General features: G+C 37.2%; 1 protein-coding gene across 2 annotated transcripts in view; it reads right to left on the bottom strand.

Annotated features, from left to right (window-relative positions):
• SLIT2 (slit guidance ligand 2) overlaps positions 1 to 23919 on the bottom strand; it is a 377012-nt gene that overhangs the window by 7886 nt on the left and 345207 nt on the right. For both annotated transcript variants that reach the window (XM_082611084.1, XM_082611085.1), the window contains 5 exons: positions 19516 to 19609; positions 14628 to 14765; positions 14279 to 14519; positions 12320 to 12450; positions 664 to 818 (listed from right to left, as the gene is read on the bottom strand). In XM_082611084.1, the coding sequence (XP_082467210.1) occupies positions 664 to 818; positions 12320 to 12450; positions 14279 to 14519; positions 14628 to 14765; positions 19516 to 19609 (759 nt within the window). The remainder of the gene's footprint in view (positions 1 to 663; positions 819 to 12319; positions 12451 to 14278; positions 14520 to 14627; positions 14766 to 19515; positions 19610 to 23919) is intronic.

Raw genomic sequence — 23919 nt, 5'->3', positions numbered from 1 at the left:
ATGCTGCTTAAAAATAAAGTCGAGTCTTCACTCTGTCATTCCAGGCCTTAATCCACCTTTCTGACCTTCTCCCTTGTTCATTCACCATAAGGTCTTAGCTAAAGAGAAGTACTTCCTGCTGCCCCAATACAAGTTGTATGTTTAATTTGTTCATTCATTCATTTGATTTCATTAATAATTATCCTATCCTGTACATGAGTTCGCAGCTGACAGTAGAGGCATTCCAGCATAGCGACATTTAACTGAAGCTGGTAGTGTTTGCTGTCTTAATAGTGCTGGGGTGGGTCATGCGCTCCTCAGTTTGCATCACACTTGACTCCCCATCTTCTTCATTGTCTGTATTTGACCTCTAACCGCTTTCTTTTTCCTATACACCAGAATAGTAAGATTAGATTATATGATGTTTAAATCACCTAGTATGTGACAGACACAAAAGAAACATTAATGTCCTTCTCAACTCCAACCACAGATTTTGTTAGACCCAGAGCCAGGGTTATAACATGGTCTCTTATCACCCATTTAGTGCTCTTTCTTTTCTATCCTTGCTGTCCATCTTTCAATGACTGATCAATGACCATGGCACCAGGCATCAACAACTTCAGGATCAGTCTGTGATGAGCATTACAGGGTTTGGGAATCCACGGAATTTGGAAAAGAGCTTACCTCCGACATAGAGTGGGGAGTCAAAATTCAAAGTGGACTGCTTTGACAAGTTGGTGATGATTTTGGGGCTCCCTCCATCCACAGAGAGGGAGAGACTCTGATCCAGGGCGAGTAGTTCCACAATGTGAAAATTTCCATCATTGATCGTCTCCACGCTATTAAAATAAAAAAAGATAACTTAACTGATCCTCCAATTTTATATTTATTAAAGAAAAGGAGTTACAATTCAAACTCCAATAAGCTCTTTTTGGGAATAGATACTCCTATTTAACATTAATAAAGATAAAGGCCAGTAGTTGATTTTAAAATAAAAGATATTTTCAAGGAGATACAATCATTTTTTATTTCTTGGGTAATACAAAATACAAAATAAGTTTGTTCTCCCATTGGGAGAAGTGGAAATGAATACATTTTGTCATTATCCAATCACATTCTCCCAGTATGTAGAAATTCCAAAGCATAAGTTATGCATTTGATTTTAAATGCCACTAAAGTTTCATTTGTTCAGATACGGTTACTCCAAATTGTATTCAAAAGACAACTAACTTATACCTGTGCCAAATATACTTTTTAGACATTGATCTCAGGGGATCATTAGTCTCTGCACTCTTAAGCACTACACAGTAATACTTATCAGAATCAAACATACATATAAATGCAGGAAGAACCAACTTGGCAGGATCACTGCACTTTTTGAAATTTGTTAATTGATAATATACTCTCACTTTCTTTGCATTTTTCAGAAGGATGTCCATCAAATGATATTACTGTGAAGACGATTACACTCAGTGGAGAGGTGGGAATATAACAGATTAAACAGAATGCTTAACACAGTCATATCTAGGGAGTCCAGTGATGACAATGGTTCTTCAATTTCTCTTCTATAACTTTAAAGGGACAGGTCCAACAATCATTACATCCACCTTCTTAACAATTTGAGAGGGCTTATGGAAATTCATAAAATGGACAAAAACAAAGAGATTAAGAAACAGGTAAATGGAAATTGAAAATGAAGTTGGGTGCAATTAGCAGGTAGGTGCTATAAAGTTTTAAAGGGTGGCTGTCAATCTAACACAGGTGTTACATCAGGCAAAGATGCAAACAGGACAAATTGAAACAGGAGCAACAAAGAAAACAGGATCAATAGCGAATATTAAAGAACTAATATACTGAGATGTTGACTCAAAAGATTGGAAAAAGGGCTCAAAAAGGGAAATATGGGAACATACTATAAGGAGGATCATTAATACCTAATAGTCCCAATGCAAGATGATTGCTTAAATTTCCAGGCACTGATATTTAAATTTGCAAATATGTCAAGCCTGGAAAATAACAGAAAAATGTATGGATATTTCTTCATGGTTCTCACCACAGGAGTCTAATCCTATTCCATTGTTTGCTGACATGGAATAAAATGTTTTTGTGATTTGACAACAATATAAACCACTCTGAAGAGCTGTGAAAACACCTGAAGTTCTCTGGTGTTAAGTAGTTAAAAGTGTCCACGTGTGCAGGAATTTTAAATTACTTGTTTCAGATATCATTTTTAAAAAAATAAATGTTAGATGTGCCAATCAATATTTTTGCGTTTTACACATTTAATTATCCCAACACTTGATACCACTAAAATCAACAGAGGAAACAATATACAAGGAAAATACTTTCTAAATAAAGTTGCATACCAGCTGTTAGTGGTCTTAAATAATACCAACTACCAGTTAAACATACAGATTTTAGAATCAGATAAGCCTGGATTTGAATGCTGGTCTTGCATTTATTAAATGTTTGACCTTAGGTAAGTAACTTAATTGCTAATAAACTTCAATCTTCTCTTCGGTAAATGCTAACAAATATTCCCCCCTCCTATGGTTAATTTGAGGTCTATCCCTATGAAATGATTTTTTAAAATGCAGAACAAAACATCTAGCCTATAGAAAGTACAAAGTTACATGCTAGATATTAGTATCATTACCGTCATCATCACTACCACCACCACCACTGTCATCATATAAATAATCCAATACGACTTCAGAATCTTCTTCAAGAAGAAATTAGTCAGGCTTTATTTTTAATATTAATTGTAAGATAATGCTAAAGCCTGGCAGAAATATAATAACTTCTTTGGGGACATATTCAAATTATTAGAAGTTTTAAGTAAAACATTAATATAAAGATATACATAGAGAAGGTGGTAGTCAATTGCTTTTTCCTTTGTCTTCATATACAACTCTTTAAGTGGTTTTATATGAATGCTCTGTGAACAATGACCTTATTTAATTTATAAATATTAATAATGGGCCCCCCTTTTCCCTTTACTGTTGCAAAGAAAAAGACTCATTTGTACCAGGGAACTGGTTCTTGGTCACACATCAGTCTTAGGCAATCGATCTAGGTATGTCATTGTTGATGATGGTGTCTGGTGCAGTGTAACTGAAAGGTTTAATACCTTTAAAGTTCTGCACACTCTAAAGCACACCCAGTGTTTCAGCTGGGAAGCTGGAGGTAGGTAGTTTCATTATTAACTCATTTTACTTCCTACTCCTTTATTTCTTTCTTTTCTTTTTTCTTTCTTTCTTCCTTTTTTTTTTTTTTTGTTTCCTGAGTACATGTCTTTAACTCCCACTAATTGTAAGCTCCTTTAAATCAGGGACCCTGTATTATTTATTTCTTCCTTAATGTATCCAGCAGTGTCTGGTAAATAGTAGATGCTCAATAAATGTATGTTAAGTAAATTAAAGATAGGGGAGTTGTATTAAGAATAACATATAGAGTTTATTTAGTAATACTAGTTGGATTACAGTTATAGATAGACAAGATCCTTCAGGCATACTTAGGACAGGACATCCAAAAGATGCATTTTATTAAAAAATTTGGAATTTTCAGCGGTGATATCCTGAAAGATAATGTTGGGAGATAAGTCTTGCTCAGCTTATCCTAGCTCCTGTTAGATGTGTGACACTGAGTTACTGTGACTTCAGGTAATTTTTCTCTGCTTTCTTTTCCTCACTAGGGAAATGCAAGTAATAAGATCAAAGAATTGCACAGCACCTACTATGGGGCAACTTCACATGCATTAACTCATTTAAGACTCACAACTCTAAATTTGGGCACTTAGGGTACCCAAGATGGCACAGCCAGTGGCTAAACAGATTTGAAGCCAGGTTGTCTGCTTCTAGAGTACATGCTTTTAACTATTATCCATCACTTTTCAAATAAAAAACCTGAAGAGTATCTAGTACTGTACAAATGGCATGTGTTTGTTCTCACCACTAGCCAGCCTTTAATAGATGATTTCTCTCCCAAACATCCCAGGAATAAAGTTCTATGGAAAAAAATCTTATATGATGGTTGCACAACTTGGTACATTTACTAAAAATCATTGAACGCATATGAGATATACAGATTTCAAACTTGTTTTTGGCTTCTCTTTTCCCAGTTATAAGTGAAGTTCAGACTGACTGCACTTTTCTCCTCCCAAAAGCTTTCAATGTCTAATCTGATGATTCCACAACTTGGTAAGAGTTACCACTGAGCTTAATTATATTTCTCAGAATTAAGTGAGGCTTTGCCCAGGCTTTTAACAGATAAGTGTTGTGAAATTAATATTTTTAGACTCTTTGGTTTTAAGATGATATTGTGTGTATGGGGCCTGAAGAGAATATGGCGGAGCTAAGAGTATTCTAAATTGGTGTTTCATGCTGTCTCCTAAAGCCAGAGATCTGGGGGATGCCCAGGAGTCCTTTGTTTATATACCCTTTCAAAATAAAAGCAGTGATTGACACACCAGATGTTGCAGAATAAAACTAAGACATCATCGATTTTACAGTCTATCACGGTCACCTCCTACCTATCCACCTGCGGTGTGTAACATCCTTTTGGGTCCTGACAAACACTCACTACTCCCTAGGGAACTATATACTCCATGACTCACAAAAGTCGCAAGTGAACCACTTAACAGTGAGCCTTTCCACTAGGAACATAAATTGCTTTTACTACCTTTATTATGTAATTCAGTTTTACTACACTCATCTATTACCTGAGATTTTGTTTTCTTGGATTTCTAAATGGACATGTGAAAACAAAGCCATTACTCAATTGTCTCTTGGTTTGCTATAGAAAAAGAGTTTAAAAACTTGGGACTTAAAAGAAGAGTGACTCTAAATTGTCTTTGATTGTCTTTATGTCTTCAGGACTCATTAACAATGATATTGTTATATTTCTATCTCAATTGTAAATCTTAAGGTATTTCAGTGGAGTAAAGATAAATAGTTCACTATGCTTATGTGAACTCCTGCTTTTTTGCCAAGTATTTGTTGGCATATTCTGTGCAATAGAATAGGAATAAAAAAACTAGACAAATTCAACTGGCCACCTCATTTTGATACCTCTGGTCTAAAGATGCTTCATTTGTGGAGTGTGGATGCTAATAAAAAATTTCCCTGCCCACTTCTTTGAGTGGAAGGAATGGGAAGCCAAGTGGGATTAAAGGTATTTATGTATTAGCATAAGAGTTTTCAGAAGAACGTTTTATAAAATAATTTATCAAGTAAAGTTGTATTTTGAAGCAAATTACAGATCTTCCTGAACTTACGATGGGCTTAAATTCCAATTAACCCATTGTAACTTGAAAATATGGTGAGTCAAAAATGCACTTAAAAGAAATGCACTTAATACACTTTATCTACTGAACATAATAGCTTAGCCTAGCCTGCCTTAAGCATGCTCAGAACACTTACACTGGCTTACAGTTTGCCAAAATCATCTAACACAAAGCCTATTCTATAACAAAGTGTTGAATATCTCGTAATTTATTGAATACTGGATGGAAAGTGAAAAGCAGAATGGTTGTCTGGGTGCAAAATGGTTGTAAGTGTATTGGGTGCTTACCCTTGTGATCACGTGGCTGACTGGGACCTGAGGCTACTACTGCCCAGCATCATGAGAGAGCATCCTACTGCATATAGCTAGCCCAGGCAAAAAATCAAAATTCAAAATTCTAAGTATAGTTTCTACTGAATGCATATTGCTTTTGCACCATCATAACGTTGAAAAATCGTAAGTGGAAACGTCGTGAGTTGGGGACCTTATGTGTGTAATTTAAATAAAAATGCACTAAAATAGAAAGAGACTTCACATTTGAACATATGGTAAGAGTCACATGTAGGGCAACAGTATTTGCACTTGAGTATTTATTCTTCAGTATCTGGGTATCCAAGCATGAAGAGTACCCTTAAACCCCAGCATTACCAATTATTATACTCTGTGCCTAGTACTCGACTAGGCACTTTACATTCGTTGCTTCCAAGTCTCCCCATGAAATGGAAGCACAAAGTGGTGAGGTAAATTGCTCAAAGTTGTGAAGCTGATAAAAAGTGGTGCCTTCTCATACAGCATGTCAGGAATGGCCAAGTGTTTATCATGGAAATGGTCTGTCTTTCCAATGAGACTCATTCTTTTTTTTTTTTTCCTAACATAAGCTTGTAAGTTGCATAACCCAGAGACTGTGTAGCCAACCAACCTAACAGTCTGCAGGGGAAAGTCCCCTGAAGTTGTGCAGGTTCCCTGAGTACTGAAACTGATGAAGGCATGGTACAGTACTGTACCTTTGTAACGTGTGCACCTGATTTCTTAATTTTTAAATAGTAGTCGACTAAGTTTCCAAAGAAGCTATCTGGTTTGGAAAATGATATTAATTTGAACCTAAAGAAAGAAGCATACAATTGTCATTAACGATTTTTAAAAAAGTTTCTGCCCATCTAGATGAAAAGAAAGTCATTTTGAAGGGCAATCAATTAACAGCTCAATTGAGAAAATAATGTGCTACTCTATCCCTGTCTGAGGGACTACTGCTGATGTTGGCTTCAAGTTTGGGCTGTCATTCATTCATTCATTCATTCATTCATTCATTCATTCATGGCACTACGACCACGTCCCTCTTTATGCTATTCTCCAAGCATTGTAACAATTAGGCGTGTGTGTCGTATTCTACATTCATTCACTTGTTGGGCTGCTAACGTCGTCTTTGTTGCTGCTGATAGATCTCTTAGCAGGGTGCAGGCAAATGTTTAACAACTGGCTCTCTGTAAAAAGAATGAGTCTGAATTTGTAGCATTTGCTGATTACTATGGCAGAAATTACTCTCAACAAGGCTGCATCAAACAGAGGTCTTAGAACTTGGATGTGAGAAGTGATGCACACCATTAGCTCTCAGAGCACAGCTCAAATATATTCCTTTTCCATAAATGGTTCTCATACTGTGGTCCCTGGATCAGAGCATCTCCTGGAAATTTGTAGAAATGAACATTTGGGGCTTATCTGAGATCTGAATCACAAACTAGAGGTGCAGCCCAGTACTCTGTATTTTAACACACCTTTCAGGTGATTCTGGTGCTGGCTCTACACCACTGCTTGTATGCCTGGCCTTGTTAGCAGTATACATGTCTACAGGAAACCACGATCTTCTCTCAGATGTAAGAAATAAAATGAGACAATGTGCATGTCACTTTAGTTCTACTGGAAAATAAACAATTACTACATTTGGGTTTTCTTAAATGCACATCTTTGTTAATTACTACATAATTATTACATAATTCCATGAAATAATAGTTCTCATATCAATTCGTTTGAGACAATAATTGACATCTAAGGTCAAACATTTTATTTTTTAATTTTTTTTTCCTTTTCTTTTTGGTTTTGAGGCTCTGAAATATAGACGTGGTACAGTGGGAAAGAACATCTTTGTTCCCAGGGTCTAGGGTCTCAGCCAGGACCACTCAAATGGCTGGGACCTGGAACAGCTGGGAGTTGGTAGGGCATAAGATCAAACATTTTAAACCAAAAAATATACTACAATAGAAACAATAATAATGGATGACAGTTTCCCCTAATTTAACAGATTACATTTTACTAAAATAAACAAAATACGTTTCCATCAGTGTTGAAAATTAACCAGGCAACTGAAACGAGGCACCTGATATATGACATTACTCCCATATGTGATGTTCCAATAGCACGTTAAATACTGCATAATTTGGGAAACAAAGTTTTACCAAGGTAAATCTTATATAACATAAAATCATGCAATTAACTGAACTCAAATTCTCTGATGTAAGGATATGTAAAAATATCCCCTTTGAAAAACATCAGTGTTATTTTCTTGGGGCACACCATGTGGCTTGTGGGATCTTAGTTCCCTGACCAGGGATTGAACCCAGGCCTTTGGCAGTGAAAACACTGAGTCCTAACCACTGGACCACCAGGGAATTCCCTAGTGTGATGCGTTTTTAATAAAGTTATATAAAGTGGAAACACATCAAGATTTGAAAATTTAATTCAACCAAACAAAATATTTATTAAGCAACTTAGAGGAAATCTGATGGCAACAATATTATTGATGGATTTTGTTGTAATGATGGAGAAGTAGTACTTTTCATTAGAGTATGTATTCTAATAAGGCCTGAGCAAGGATAGAGGCATTTAGATAAATGCCAGAAAATTAGTAAGAGCAGAATTAAGACTTGGACAAACTTCAAATTGAAGGTGAAAGAAAAAGGTTAAGAGTAACTTAATTTCACCTAAGATGACCAAGAAGATGGTGATGCCTCTCAATGAAATTAGGAATGCACCAGGGTGAAGCAAAGGAAATGAACTTAGTTTTGGACATTCTGAATTTATGATCCCAACAGCTAGTAGTACCACTTACTATTTGGTACGCCTCATTCTAAATACTCCACATGTATCAAATCATAACATTCTTACCACAATCCTGCAAAGATGGAACTATGATTTATTATTTCCATTTACCAGGTGAGGACCAGAGAGCTTATGCAATCTGCCCAAGACACACAGTTAATAGATGGAAGAGCTGGGACTTGAATCAAGGCAGGCTGTCTTTAGAGCACCTGCTCTTTTCTATTACTTCTATTTTAGTATTGAGTTGTAATGACATTCAAATGGTTCAAAACTCAGAATGATATAAAATGGTATTTATACACAAGTTGTGCCTCAGCCCCACTCTTTCCTCTCTATCCCTAGTTTTTTCCTTATGCAAGTACATGGAAATAAAAACACATATACTTATTTACCCACCTTTGACACTGTTCTGCCTTCCTTTTTTTTTTTTTTTGCGGTATGCGGGCCTCTCACTGATGTGGCCTCTCCCATTGTGGAGCACAGGCTCCAGACGTGCAGACCCAGTGGCCATGGCTCACGGGCCCAGCCGCTCCACGGCACGTGGGATCCTCCCGGACCAGGGCACGAACCCGCGTCCCCTGAATCGGCAGGCGGACTCCCAACCACTGCACCACCAGGGAAGCCCACTTTTATTTTTTTTGTATACTGAGCAATAGACCTTGGAAATCTTTCAATATCATAGATAGAGAACTTTCTTGTTCCCTCTTTCCCTCTCTCACTCCCTCTTTCTTTTTAACAGCACATTCCATTGTGTGGCTGCCCCGTAGTTATTTAGTTAGAAACTTGGGTTATTTCCTAACTTTTGTTTTTACAACCACTGGCACAGTGAATTACCTTGTGCATATGTCATTTCTATGTCACAGGTATAACTTTTTGGTAAATTCCCAGTAGTGGGAAAGATGTTTCCAAATTGCTCTCCATAGAAATTGTAAACAACATGTACTTCCAGTGTCAATGTATGAGAAGAGAGGATTCACTTTCAACTCTTGCTACACTCCAGAAAGAGACACCAAGAAGATTTTCCTCTATTGCTAGAAGGGAGATGGGAATGAAGACAAAGTGAGTGAGGAGTGAGGACAGAGCTGAGTGTAGAATTAAATCCTTGTAGTGGATTGATGGGGCAGGTGTTACATTATCATTTACAGATATGGATTCTGAAACACATAAAAATTAAAGACCTTGCTAAAGTTTATATATAGTAATTGCCAAGCCTAGATTTGCACATACATCTCAGCCACTATGATTATTACTTGTTAAAAACTAGATTCTCCTGGTGTGTTGAAATAATTTAATGTTTTCAGTAGCCCCTATTTCACAAAAGCATTTTAAAATGTCAATTGGAATACTACTATACTCATATATTATATATATATATATATATATATATACATATATATATATAGTATCCATATATTGTATCCACATCAATCAATTAATCAATCATCTCTCTATCTGAATTCTCGGTGGTTGTTGCTTCTTTTCTTTAACTTAAAAATAATGCACTGGGAATTCCCTGGTGGCACAGTGGTTAAGAATCTACCTGCCAATGCAGGGGACACGGGTTTGATCCCTGCTCTGGGAAGATCTCACACGCCGCGGAGCAACTAAGCCCGCAAGCCACAATTACTGAGCCCATGAGCCACTACTACTGAAGCCCGCGTACCTAGAGCCCGTGCTCCACAACAAGAGAAGCCACTACAATGAGAAGCCCGCACACCGCAATGAAGAGTAGCCTCCACTCACTGCAACTAGAGAAAGCCCGCATGCAGTAACGACCCAACGCAGCCAAAAATAAATTTCTTTAAAAAAATAGAAATAATGCACTAACTTTTGTTGATTGTTGTGCCATAAACTAAAAAGCAAGAAATAAATAAAAGTTATGTTTGCTCTGGACCTCAAAACAGATGTCTCCATTAGATGGTCTGCAAGCAGAAACATCTACTTCTGGTTCATAACAAAAAGTGTGTGATGTGATATTATCCTTTTTTACAGATGTTACAGGGTATCCTCTATTGTTAGGCAAAAATGGTGATGAACATAAACTCAAAATAAACTCTTTAGAGTAAATCCTCATTTGGATATAATCACTTGGGTTTTTACAACTTATCTAGAAATATTTTAAGTACATTTTATGTGAACACTAGCTTTAGTAAGTCAACTCCAAGAACTTTCACTATGGTTCCTGACAGTTCTATGCTGTTTCATTGCATAAAACAAAACAAACACACAAAATACCAAAAATGAACCATAAGATCAATATTCTGAAATCTTTTTATGAACTGAAACAAATTGAGGCTATAACATTTAAGGCCTAGCAACATTTAAAATATTGGCACTAATTCATCACCATTTAGAGATGAAGTAACTATTATATTCTGCTTGGAAACCAATAATTATGTGTTTGTTTCCATGCTCTAAATATTCCCAAGTGAGTTAGCTTACCACCAAAAGGACTTACTGAATTCCATTCATGGCTACAATGGGCATCCAATTTCCCAGAACCGTTATGAAAGGTTAAATAACATGTGAAGCACACTGAAAATATATAAGTATAATATCAAGATCATAAAGGCCAGTATCTCCATTTTATGTCTCTATCAATGGCCACAAACATTTACCCAGCATGTTTGGGCTACAAATGTGTTTTGTTTGCCACATATGGTATTTTAAAAAGGTGTGAATCCATACTGAAGGAGGGAAAACTTTATATTTAAAAAAGCCAAATTTCTGTCTTTTCTTGAAAAATCACAAGTTCTGGCAAAACCTGGGCACACATTTTCACATGGTAGCATTCAGGGAGGCCTGAGCAGATGTGGTCTAGTCCTGTTTTGACAAAGATTTGCTTTTAGTTCACTCCGGTCATAACCACTCCTATTATATTGTCAACACCAAGGCTATCTGTAACAGGGGAGTGCTTCTCTAAAAGCTTAAAATCTTTTCAAGAATAAAAGGATGAGAGAATATTCTTTTCTTGCAATTAGCCAGTTCAGTTCATTTAAGATATCTGCCTGGATAAACGGACTGCCTATAACTTTGTGACCTTTCTCTAAATGGTAGCAGTTATTTGTACATGTGAAGAAATCAACTAGGTAAATTGTCTGCAGGGTAACTGGTGTTGAGATGCAACAGAGGGGCTCTGAAGGTTAGTCTTATGCAAAAAGCACACTTTCAGGAAAATCCGACCCCGTGAATCCCACCCCATTCATGTCTTCAATATATCATCACTACCATAATATTATCATAAAACTTCCAACAGAATGATCAGATAATACACATCTTGTAGCTGTCCATTGGCTTATTACGTGTAAGCTTCCTAAAGGCAGGAGCTCTGTTGCTGAAAGCTTAGAACAGTACCTGGAGCATAGTAGGTGCTCGATAATTATGTGTTGAATGAATAGTAACTTTAAATTTGTCCCTGTGCTGGGTATCCTGCAGCTGTTTCTCTAGGGCTACTCTCCACCTGTCTTCAGCCTGTTCTGAGCCCTGGGAGGCTCATGTGTGAGCTATATTACTGAGATCAGTGGGTTCCTTGTTTTCTGGCATCTGATTTGGCCAGAGGGAAGCAGGGGTACAGCTGATTTTTGGGATCAGGTATTTAAAACCCTGGTTCCTTCCTGAGCTCCTGTCACACAGTCCTCTCCACAATTCCTTTTCTGAGCATCGATTTCCATAACTGCTGCCTCTCCTCTCTCCTTCAAGCCCATGGACACTAGCAGGATACCTAGTTACTAGCTCCAGATTACTATACTGTCCCAACCAATCTTTGTACAGTCCTCTTATAAATCTCTCCTGAATTATCCAACTTGAGTATGCTGTGTGTTACTGCCAGGCCTCTAACACACCTATCATAAAGTCTGCTGTAGCCAAATTATTCCCTCCCGTCCCCATGACACAATAAGAGAGGAGAAACAGTTCTGCATTAAGCAATTATTTTCACCTTTACCAGTAACTGACAGATCTTCACCTGTAAATGGCAGAAGCTGGGTGGGAGCCGGTGTCATAGCTGGCACGAACACGTCCCCGATATAGCTCTACAGCGATATGGTCTTTGTCACCCTTATACAAGAGGATTCCACTGTCTTCATCTGTGGCAATCTAGTGGGAAGTAACCTTGACATTAGTAGGATAAACAGTCATCCAGACATATTTCATTAAGAAGAAACAAGACTTCTTAGTAATGTGTTTTTTTACTATGGTTTATTTCTTCTTTATGGCTCTGATAAAATACTAATGCACATTGAAATGATTACTTGAAAGATGACCTATTCCTGGATTGCTCTGTTGCAAATAAATTCATAAAGAACTTCAAAAAGCTCTTTTTACATTCATGAACTTATATATTTATTCTCTTTCTGCATATTGGCAATGATAAAGCTTAAAGATTCATGTCCTACGAAATATGCAAAAACAAGGACATCACATAATTTATACTTCAGCAAATTAAAATTGAAAGATATTTTCCATACCATTAGAGTTCACAGTGTTTAAAGTAAATCAAGCTTTTCCCCTTAGATATCAAACTATATTGTCTAAGCAGAGAATGATAAAATCTAATCAGGAACAAAGTGATCACATTTCCATTCTGTTAAAAAGAACAATAAGAAGTACTTAAGTTAACATCACTGAACGTGCTTAGAATTTCTTTTGCTGGAAATTTTCACTTACCTGCTTTTTGCTCCTGTCATGGGCTTTATTTATGGCATATGTGAAATGTGACTGCATTGAGCAAGATGGATTTTCATATTACATGTTAAATTATGGTGTGACCAGGGGAAAATCTCTGTTTTTATCCTCCTTTCTGACTTTTCCGGGCTTTTGAAGGACCAGCTCAGTAAAAGTTAGGACTTAAACCCGAACACCACTGGGTACTTCTCATAACAAGATGGGTGGCAAACGCTGGAAGTTAGGGGGCCAGGCTTTTTTAAAGAAGGCTGGTCTGCCTTCCAGGGTCCCATTCCTCATGACTTCTCAAGAAACCCCTGCCCCTCACTGAAGTGCTAGGGTAAACCAAATATGGAATGGGTTTTATAGGAAATTGGTTACACTTCTCTGAATTCAAAACAAAACAAATATGCAGCCCCAATTTGCCCCAGGTACCCTAAATTTATCACCTTAATCTACCCTAATCTTGTCTATAGGGGTTTGAATGACTTGCTCAAAGGTACACAGTGGGGCTTCCCTGGTGGCGCAGTGGTTGAGAGTCCGCCTGCCGATGCAGGGAACACGGGTTTGTGCCCTGGTCAGGGAAGATCCCACATGCCGCGGAGCGGCTGGGCCCGTGAGCCATGGCTGCTGAGCCTGTGCGTCCGGAGCCTGTGCTCCGCAACGGGAGAGGCCACAACAGTGAGAGGCCCGCGTACAGCAAAAAAACAAAAACAAAAAAAAACAAAACAAAAAAAAAGGTACACGGTGACTTGGTGGGAAGACTTAAGATAATACTTGAGTTTGTCAATTTCATATCGAAGTTAAAAGACACTTGCTGACACTTCTGCCAAGGTGTGTTCTGTCTCACCTGTGCTGTTCTCAGCTGCAGGTTTCCTAACGAAAGCTCCCCCAGCACCCGCCCCCCCCCCCGCTACTGTGCAGAACCTGAACTGCAGAGCCATAAAAATAAATGAATAAAATGCCATTACCTGAGCGCAAAGCAAAGAGAGAGATTTTGTTGCTTTGTCTCTGTGTGTGTTTTATATGATCAAGTAGTGAATAAAAATACTTAGTGCCCATTTAGTTTTGAAAGATACAAATGTTAGAGAGAATAATAATAGAAGCTTTTCATACAAGTAGCATTTTCTGTCATTGTGCTATGCAGTATGTAACTGTCTATTTAAGAAATAATACCACTCACAAACCACAACGTACGTTTATATTTGGCAGCTGAGTTGGTTTAAAATGAGATTAGCTCTTGGTAGTGGGGGAATCTTACCTGAAGAGTGATGTTTGTTTGAGGCCGAACCTTGGCAGAAGGGATCTGAAGATAAGACTCTTTGTTTACAAAGTTCACACTGACCAATTTTTCACACTTCTCTCCCTGGTAGCCAGGCAAACACTGGCATATTGGCTCATTTATCCTGATGATGCACTGAGCTCCATTCTGACAATCAAAATTATCACAGGGGCTGGTACGAGGGAGAACCATGGGTGGAGAAAACTCACAAAACAAGCCACTGAAGAATAAACAGAGAAAATACTTAATTAGACGTTACTTAATTGCCAATATGAATTGAGCCCTGTAACACCTAACTCTAAATACAAATGTGTACTTGCACTTTTACCTGTAACCTTCGGGGCAGATGCATGTATAACTGTTCACTGCATCAGTGCAGTGGGCTCCATTTTTACACTTGTTATCTTGGCAGTCATCAAAGTCAATGTCACAGTGTTCACCTATGTATCCTGGTGTGCAGTCACATCTGTTTGAACAAGCAGGTATATAGTTTCAAACCCAACTGAGCCAAAATAAGTAAAAGAGTTGCATTTCATCTAGGAAACAACTGGTGCTGTCTTTGCAAAAACATATTTAGAACAGGCTCATAAAGTTTAAAAATTAACAGATGCCTAGAAAATAGTACTGATCTGCAAAGTATTCCATGGTTTCTCACTGTGATCTCTCAGAGGAACAGCAATTTTCCCTCTCTGATGACAATGAGCATCCACAATCCAAATAAGAATAGACTAATCGCACCAGCGTTTGTCCCTCCCTTCTTCTCCCACTTTATCTGCCCGTGGTGTCCTCTATTTTCAGCTGTCTAATTCATTTGAGCTGCTGACATGATAAAAGTGCTGTGTTATAAAATTTATTAAGAGTATTAAGCATATTTTAAGAACAATTAACATTTAAAAATTTCCAACAGAGACTGGGTGCATTACAGTAAAATATAATTTTATGAAAAGCAAATATGTTAGCATTGGATACCCTAATTCACCATGAATCCATATTATCATTATGGCAGAATGGTGGCTGACCTAACTGAGTGGGGTAGGGGAACTGATACAAAATTCCTGGGGCCCATCCCCGGACAGCTTTTCAGCCTGTTCACTCTGGTGGTGTGGGACAGAAGGGGTCTCGGCTGCACTGATGGTGAAGAACCAGGGATAATAATACAGCTGATGTTCTTTGAGCGTTTTGTTTCAGGCCCTGTTCTAATCATTTTGCATTATGGACTCATTGAATTCTCTCCACAGCCCTGTGACATCAGTGATACCATGACTCCACTCTATAGGTGAGGAAACAAGGCACAAATTGGTTAAATGCCTTGCCCAAGGACATCCAGCTTGTAAGTGCTACAGCCAGGAACTGAACCCAAGCAATCTGACAAGAAAGCCTGAATTTCTAACCACTTCCCTGTACCATTAGGTAATTAATTACTCAGGGTTCCCTTTAAAATCTCTTTTACCAGTGCTGACCATTGGAATGTCTAGCTATGACACCAAGGATGCAGGATTTTAAGGGTGCCCAAGGAAAAGCAATATGGCACATGCAGTGGTTAGTAAACTATGCTTTGTGGAGCAATAGGGGACCATGGAACCCCTAAAGATATGGCCATAGATGGGGAGGGGGGCCTCTGTCAGCTTCTCTCTGCACTGCCCCCCCCAAACAATACTCTCCTGCTGTGATTTATTAGTTTTACACATTGGGCTTCCATAAGTGTTTCTGTTTGAGGTTTAAGAAAGGGTTCACTGACCTTAAAAAAAAACAAATAAACCAGGAAATTATGTTTTAGCCTTACAGAATTTGGACTTTGCAATTAGGCAGAAGAACTGTGTTCATATTCTGGTTTCATCCTTAAGTGTATGTAATCTTGACTACATTACTTCATCTCTCTAAGTGTTCCTTTCCTCATCTGTAATATGTATATAATAATTTCCATCTCATAGGTTTGTTAAAAGATTAAATAAAAACACTATCTACAAAATAATTACTATAGTAGTTAATATATAATGCATGATCAATAAATGGTAGGTTTAAAAAATAATTCTATGTAAGTTTTTATAATTCTGAATAAAGTATTTATGGTTTAGACTGTACTAATTATTCAATTTCCTATTTCAAAACCATTAGGATTTAAGTGAATGAGGATAATTAAAAACACCCTAGTGAATGTGGATATTATTGAATGCCAAGGGTTTTGCCTAAAAAATGCAAAATCAGGATTTAAGAGTTACTGGAGAAATGATGAATTAATAAGATAAATGGGAGTATATACCCTCTAAGGGTAACACAGACTTTTAGCTCTGTGTGTATGAATTAAGAAATAAAATGAGCTCACTGCATCAGCATGCTTGCTCTAGAGCCAGTGGTTTTAATGCTAAATCGTAACAAAGCAAACAAGTCTGAAGTTAAATGGATTCTAAGTGGCCATAGACATTCTCAACAAGATGGACGAGGCCTGAGAAAAGGGCTTCCATCAATGTTAATGTGACCAGAGCTGCTCAAGTACAGAGCATTAAAAGAAAGAAGAAATGCTTTGAAACACTCTGAATTATTTACCTGAGAAAAGAAATCAAAGTAAAAGATAAGAGAACCACGTATTCACCATAGTGGCTGTTTAAGAGCTATTTTATATTCTTTTCTCTACAGATACTGTTTTCCGAGCCCATTAGGACTTGGAGTTACATTATGAGCAACATTTTTGTCTTTCTTTGGCTCCTTAAACCGAGTTTCAAAACAGGAAGAAAATATTTAATTAAGAATTCCTTAAAGCTTGTATTATCAATAAAACGTATCACATTCCCTGAACTCTGGCAAGGAATGAGGAAGAGAGCAAAGAATATAAAATATACTGTTTAGAAGCCCCAAAGCTGACTAAGTAAGATGCATGCTTGAAAATACTGCTTATGGCATATCATGGCCTAAAAATATCTCAAAACAATTTAGGATATTTATGAGGTATATAATAAAGCAAGAAAAGTGAAACCAGCTCTGTTAGCTTAGTAGTAAGAAAATGTAGCTGAAGTTAACAGTACATCCTGTCCAAACAATATTTGTCAGTAGAAATTTTCTTTAGCAGCTTCATATAGTCTTGGTTTTTAAGTCCATTTATTTTTTGCAACTCCCTTTGTCACAGTGTGTGATTATTTATAATATGGGAGTCATAGCAAATGCTATGACTTAACCTGTTTTCTGCTAAACTACATAAAACTCACAAATCACTGCTGAAAACAATGGGTTCCCAAATCAGCTAATCCATAATCTAGTAAGATGCACTATAAAAAGTGTGCGATTTAATTGATAGTAATAGAAGATACTGAATTAATCGTTAGTCTTTTTGAAGATGAACTACTCAGTTTTTAATGGTTTCCGGTAAGTGTTACTAATACTTTATCTTGTAATTACAATGCACAAAGCTTATCCAGCAGATAGGCAGTTCTGGAAAACCATCTGCTTTACTGGCCAATTTCTCTAAGAAATGATAACAGTTGTTGCCTAAATGACTGCCGTTCAGTTTGCCAAATTAATTGTGTGCAGATCAAAGACAATATGAATTAAAATAATTTACATACAGTATTTGGATGAACAAAATGCAATACAGGATTTTGTATAAAATAAAGATTTCAATAAGACTTTTGTTTTTTCCACAGAGGGTTGTAAACTAAAATATAATGAAAAATAGAATCAAATATATTCTATTCTTTCCCAAAAAGGCATCAAATGGAATCAGCAGGTGCTGCAACTGAATCTGTATATTCTAAAATAATGAATTTTAAATCAAATTGAATCAAAAACTGTTCTCTAAATAAAGCTTGAGAATAAATATTTTATTCTGATTGGTCTTTGAAAGTCAGGTGTGGTCAGGTGATACTGACCCCACCTCTCATTCAACTAAGAATGTCTGATAATCTGTTGACAAGTATTAATATGTTAGAGTCCCATGGGAAAAGAATTTGAAAAAGAATAGATACATCTATATGTATAACTGAATCACTTTGCTGTATACCTGAAACTAACAAAACATTGTTCATCAACTACACTCCAATATAAAATAAAATTTTTAAAATTGTTAGAGTCCCAGCTCTAATCCCATATACTCTTATAAAACTGTTCCTGACTGGAGTAATTTTTAATTCTCTGAATCCTATGGCAACTAAGCCTGAGTCATTTCACTGAGAAGGTAAAGAATGGGAGAGTGAGTAGCTATAAAGTGCCACAAAAACATAAGACGGTAACATTACTCATGCCCTGACCCATGGCAGGTGCTCAATAAATATGGGGTAAAGAAACCAGTAATGCTATTTGCTAGTTGTCTCTTGTAGGCACAACTCAACCTGAACCCTACAGTGTCATTTCTGAGAACCCAGCTTACCTTCTGTAACAAATCAACAGTAATGGTCATAAAGTATAAAGCTTCTCAGAGGTAACCTGCAGTAGAACAATCACCCAAATGGGAAGTATAAAAACCAGCTCCAGCTCTGCCAGTTAACAACACTGAGACCTCTGGACAGCCACCAACCTCTCTTGGTTGTGGTTTCCTCATGTTTAAAGTGAAGAATTTGGACCAGATGATTTCTAATCTACAGCCTAAGAAGAGAAGTTGCTGTTGGTAGACGCTTAAAATATTTCAGAATTGTGGCAAAGGAATAATTTCATTTGATACCAAACATACTTCAGGAAGATTGCTACCTGGTGTGACTGTGTGTTTTATCATCCCACACAACACACACGTGTGTGAAGGAGACACTATTAATAATTACACTGAGACAACAGGCATAAACTGATATTGTACTGAGGCAACCTGGGACATATGGTCACTCTGTCTTCCTCCTCTTGGGTAAAGTACTGTTGCATAAGAAAACATTTTCAGTTACATTAAATGAAACTCCCTATTTTACCACAGACTTCCATTCAGATAATAAAGTCCCTAGTAGTTATTATGAGTTTATTTGGCCTCCAAATAAATTTAATTAAAAATAGCCAAAGGCTATTTTATTCCATACATGACTTTCCAGGAAAAGTCACAAAACAAAAGGAAACATTTTCTTTTCTTTGGTGTACTAAAAAAGACCCATGCTGTAGATAAATATTTGTAAAAATTCCATTGACACTGGAGAGTATGTCCTCTAAGTCCTGAGCAAAGGTGTGAAGCTAGGTCCTGAAAGAAGAGGGTTCCTTAAAGAAAGGCCCTCCTTCCCCGATTGTGAGCCCCAAAGCAGCCTCGGACTTACTTGAATCCCTTTGGCATCAGGATGCACTTGGAGTCATGTTGGCAGGGGTTCAGGTCCTGGGCACAGAAGTCCAGCTTCTCCTCACACAACTCACCTGTTAACATGGCAAACGGTGTTAGGTCATAGACAAAGGTTAACAGGTTTCCTGCCAGCAGGATGTGTCATGGGTCTGAGAGGTAAGTATAGCTTGTGATTGGAAAAAATAAAAAATCACAAGACATGGAAGCAGAAGATCTGAAATGCTGGTTCTGCGCTAAATAGTCTTATGATTTGGGACAATACAGCTATTGTTATCTGTGACTAATAGGAGTCCCTTTAGAATGTACTATTGGAGAAGGAAATCTGAATGCTTTTCGTTTTTATTCTTTTATTATTATTATTTTTAAATTTTGGACTTTTTATTGGGGTATAACATATATCCATAAGATAAATGAACAGCTAATAAATAGTCACAAACTGAACTCACAGTCATGTAACCAGCATCCATATCCCAAAACACACCATTGACCATCACTCCAGAGGCCCAACCCCAAGGGTAAGTAACCACTACCCTGACAGGACCACAGATTATTTGCACCTGTTTTTGAACTTGACATAAATAGAATCATTTGGCATGTACCCCTTTATGTCTGGCTTATTCTGTTGTTTTATGTTTGAAAAGATAATCCTCAAATCTTCACAGTCTCCAAGGTTCTATAAGTCTAGAAGAAAAAGACTTTTATGACTTATTGCAACAGCTCAACAGTATATTCCTCAGCTACATCCGTCACGACAGAAAAAAGCAAAAAGAGAATCAATCTAGATAAAGAGCGTACACTTCTTTCTATCAGCTAGCTTATAAAGAATAATTGTCATCCATAAATGAGAGCTACAAGCATAACCATGAAGATTCTAGACACACTTTGTTGAATTGCATGTCCAATTATCTGTTAGGAAATTTCTTCATTTATAAATAACATGGTTGTATTTTATTTTCAGGTACATTAGGCCAAATATGATTTTCGGTGAGAACACTTTCCCAATCATTGCGTGAGATTTTATGGTGACTGGAAAGATGTAAAATTAAAAAGTTCTCTCCTTTTCTACCTTACCTTTAAATTAGTTTTTAATTATTTTATATGTAATAAATGAATGAATAAAGTGATACATCTATATGCAGCTGTTGTTCATTTCCAAGAAACTATTAGAACTTTGTTCAAAGTGTGTGGATTTAAAGAAACATAGGTTAAAAAATCAGGAGTCTGCAGCAAACCTCTTTGTTATAAGACTGTCCTTTTAAGGTAATACTTTGCTAACTGGTAGAAATAGTTGCTTAACAACTAAATGTGGCAAATCATTTACACTTCAAGGATCTTTTTCAGTGATTTAAATATATAAATGTACTAAGCTAGGTATTACGTCAATGTGATGCATGATAAGTTAGGGTTTTTTCTGTCTCTTAAAGAGAACTAATTGTACTAAAAGTCTCATATATTTCTTTTATAAGAAGCATTTCTGTGTCCGTAAATCTGTGACATAAAAAATTTTTATCAACATATACCTATACCTAATGAGCTATTTTTAAACAGGGTTTACTTAAAGCATCTTACATTCAATTATTATTACTTTAAGTAATACACCTTGATAGGATGTATTTATAATGATAGGATGTTATAATTTGTCAGCCTATCATGATGAAATCACTTTCAGTTTTCTAATCAAATCTACCTGGTTGGATAAAGGCTGTTTATAGTAGTCTATATCCAAGGCAGTTTAAATATCATTCTATGTATTCTTCACTTTATACCCAAATAAGAAATCATTTAAAAAATGATATGAAAGGGGGGGATGCTTTACTTCTTATTCATTTTGATCTAATCCAATCCAATCCAATCTAAACCATAGTTCATAAGGATTTACTATATGATGAGAGCAGTATGCTTAGAATATTTGTCTTTATATCTCTGTAGAGTATGGTATGGTGACATACTAAAATAATAGTTACTGAAAGAAAAAATTATGCTTTTTAAGGCAAGAACTCCATCTTGTTGACCTATATTCAACTTGTTTCATTTTCGCCTCCTGAAATGATAAAGTGTGTGATGTGACAGGATGGACGGAAAGTTGGAAATGTTCTTTATTCTATTACACATAGTGCTGTACTCTATTAACTTATAAGCAGGTATTTATATTTTTCATATGGCATCAGGAAAGGTAAGTCGGCCCATTGGAGTGGTTAAGGGCAATGTGGTTGAACACAGGTTAAATTTCAACGCCCATGAACCCCTCAAGAGATGGGAGTCTAGACAAACATTGGCTTCATAATTTGGCTCCAACCCACTCCACAAAACCCCAGGAAATCCTATTCATTTGCTTTCAGCCTGGACCCTTAAAAGTCCCCAATGATAAAGCAATAGCTTGGAACACAATGTTTGCCTGGCATTTGAGATTTCACTTTTGATCAGATGAGCAAATTAATTTTCCTTGTGCTTCTAGTTTTCAGCTATTTTGTTGATGAGAAGTTAAAGGCACGTGTGTGTGTGTGTGTGTGTGTGTGTGTTGGTTGGTTGGTTGGTTGTGTTTTGGAGAAGAATTAGAGGGGTCAGCCAGGGAGCATACTGTTACCTCTTTAGGATAACAGGTTATTGAATTATCGGCTACAACTTGTGAAGAAAAAACACATGTCCTAAACAGAGGCATTTTTTTTTTTTTTTTTTTTTTTTTTGGTAAGGAAGTGATGTTTAGTTTTCAGATCACCTCTTCCTGATTGTGTCTGTCAGGTACGTATGGCAGAGAGTGGGATGGAAATGGACAAGTTCTACAGTTACACTAGTAAGAGCTGTGAGAGAGTAAGGCAGGAGTGATGCCCTCTTCCCTAAAAGGGCATGATTCCTCGGAGTCCAGAAGATGTAATTCATTGCTTACTGAACATCTGTAAATGTGGTCTTTCTGAAGAATCTGATGTAGTGGTAATATGACCATACACCCTGGCTTGCTCAGGTTTATACTTGCCATCCCAGGGTAATTTTCAGTAGTGTCCCCACACACTCACACAGATGCCCTGATGTGGATGACAGATGCTACGGTCACCTTGTGGGTGGGGCAGTAAAAGCTGGATCAACAGAGTTAATGCTCTCCTTGGAGTGAAGAGTGAACCAGCATAAAGAAATCCTAGGGAGAAACTACTCTTAATTGGGTGAAATGACATTTGGGTTGCTGAGTTATTGCATGGGATGGCCTTCTGCAACTTATTCAATATAAAACAGTGGACTGGTTGCAGAAAAATGAACTATTTTATTGTTCTGGTCCCCAATTCTTCATGAGTAAAATGAGGTTCTGGAATTGAAGTTGTGCAAGGTCAACTGTGGCTATAAAAACCTTTTTTTTTTTTTTTTAAAGACAAAATGCTTCTGAAGAGATGAATAATGCAGATAAGCAAGTTAGTAGAGAGAGCATTATGCTTTAACTGAACAGAACATCATTATTGTATTCAGTGGTAAAAACAGTGTCAGCATGTGCCCCAACCCCACTGAGGTACCAATACTGTGAATATTATTGTAATGAGGCAGAAATCTCAGTGCACTTGATGGTTCTTATGGGAAACAGTACCTGGAGTTGGCCTTGCTTCCTGCTTCATTATAGATCCATGCGCCTAACTTTAATGTTCTTTCCTTACTATACACAAGGGGTCCTTCCGTAATCTTCATTTGTACTTCTGGTATCTAAAATTATCTTTTTGTTTGCATTCCTTATTACTGCACTTACTGAAATTGTTTTAGAACTATTCCACAAGCTTCTTCCCTGATACCTATGGCGAGATCTGCCTATGGATGTTTTCAAATAATTCTGGTAGCAAACCACCAGACTTTTAACATTGCCATATATTTTGAGTGCAAACTGTGTAAAAGGACTTACGTTAACGCTAGGACTATAATGGTGAATAACAAAAAACGATATCCCTGTTCTCATGGAGCTTATACATGAGGGGAGGAGGAGAAAGATATTGATCCATTAATTTCAAAAATAACTGTAAAATTGCCTGAGTGATGAATGCTAAAAAATGTCTTGATGCTCTAGAAGGGGGACTAATGGTGAGGGAATTTTTTCTGAAGAAGTAGGACTTGGATTGCAGGTGAAGGGGGTCGATAAAGAGCATTGGCAGTGGCTCTGTGCAGGAGGTGACATGGCAAATATGAGCTCTGAGAGACTGGGAGTGAGCCCTGGAGAGCGTGGTGACACAGAAGGCCACAGAGGTTGGCAGGGGCCACACGGCAGAATGTCTTTATTTAATGAGCAGTGGGTGCCATTGAAGGGTTTTAGGATAGAGGATGGCCAGATGACATGCACACTTTGAAAAGATCATTTGGGCTCTAGAGGAGGATGGATAGCACCGAGACAAATACAAATGGATATGAGTCACGACTT

The sequence above is a fragment of the Mesoplodon mirus genome (assembly GCF_964341445.2).
Source record: "Mesoplodon mirus genome assembly, chromosome: 2".
NCBI classification, from domain to species: domain Eukaryota; kingdom Metazoa; phylum Chordata; class Mammalia; order Artiodactyla; family Ziphiidae; genus Mesoplodon; species Mesoplodon mirus.
The sequence above is the reverse complement of the archived record's forward strand: the minus strand, read 5'-3'. Positions and strand labels throughout refer to the sequence as shown.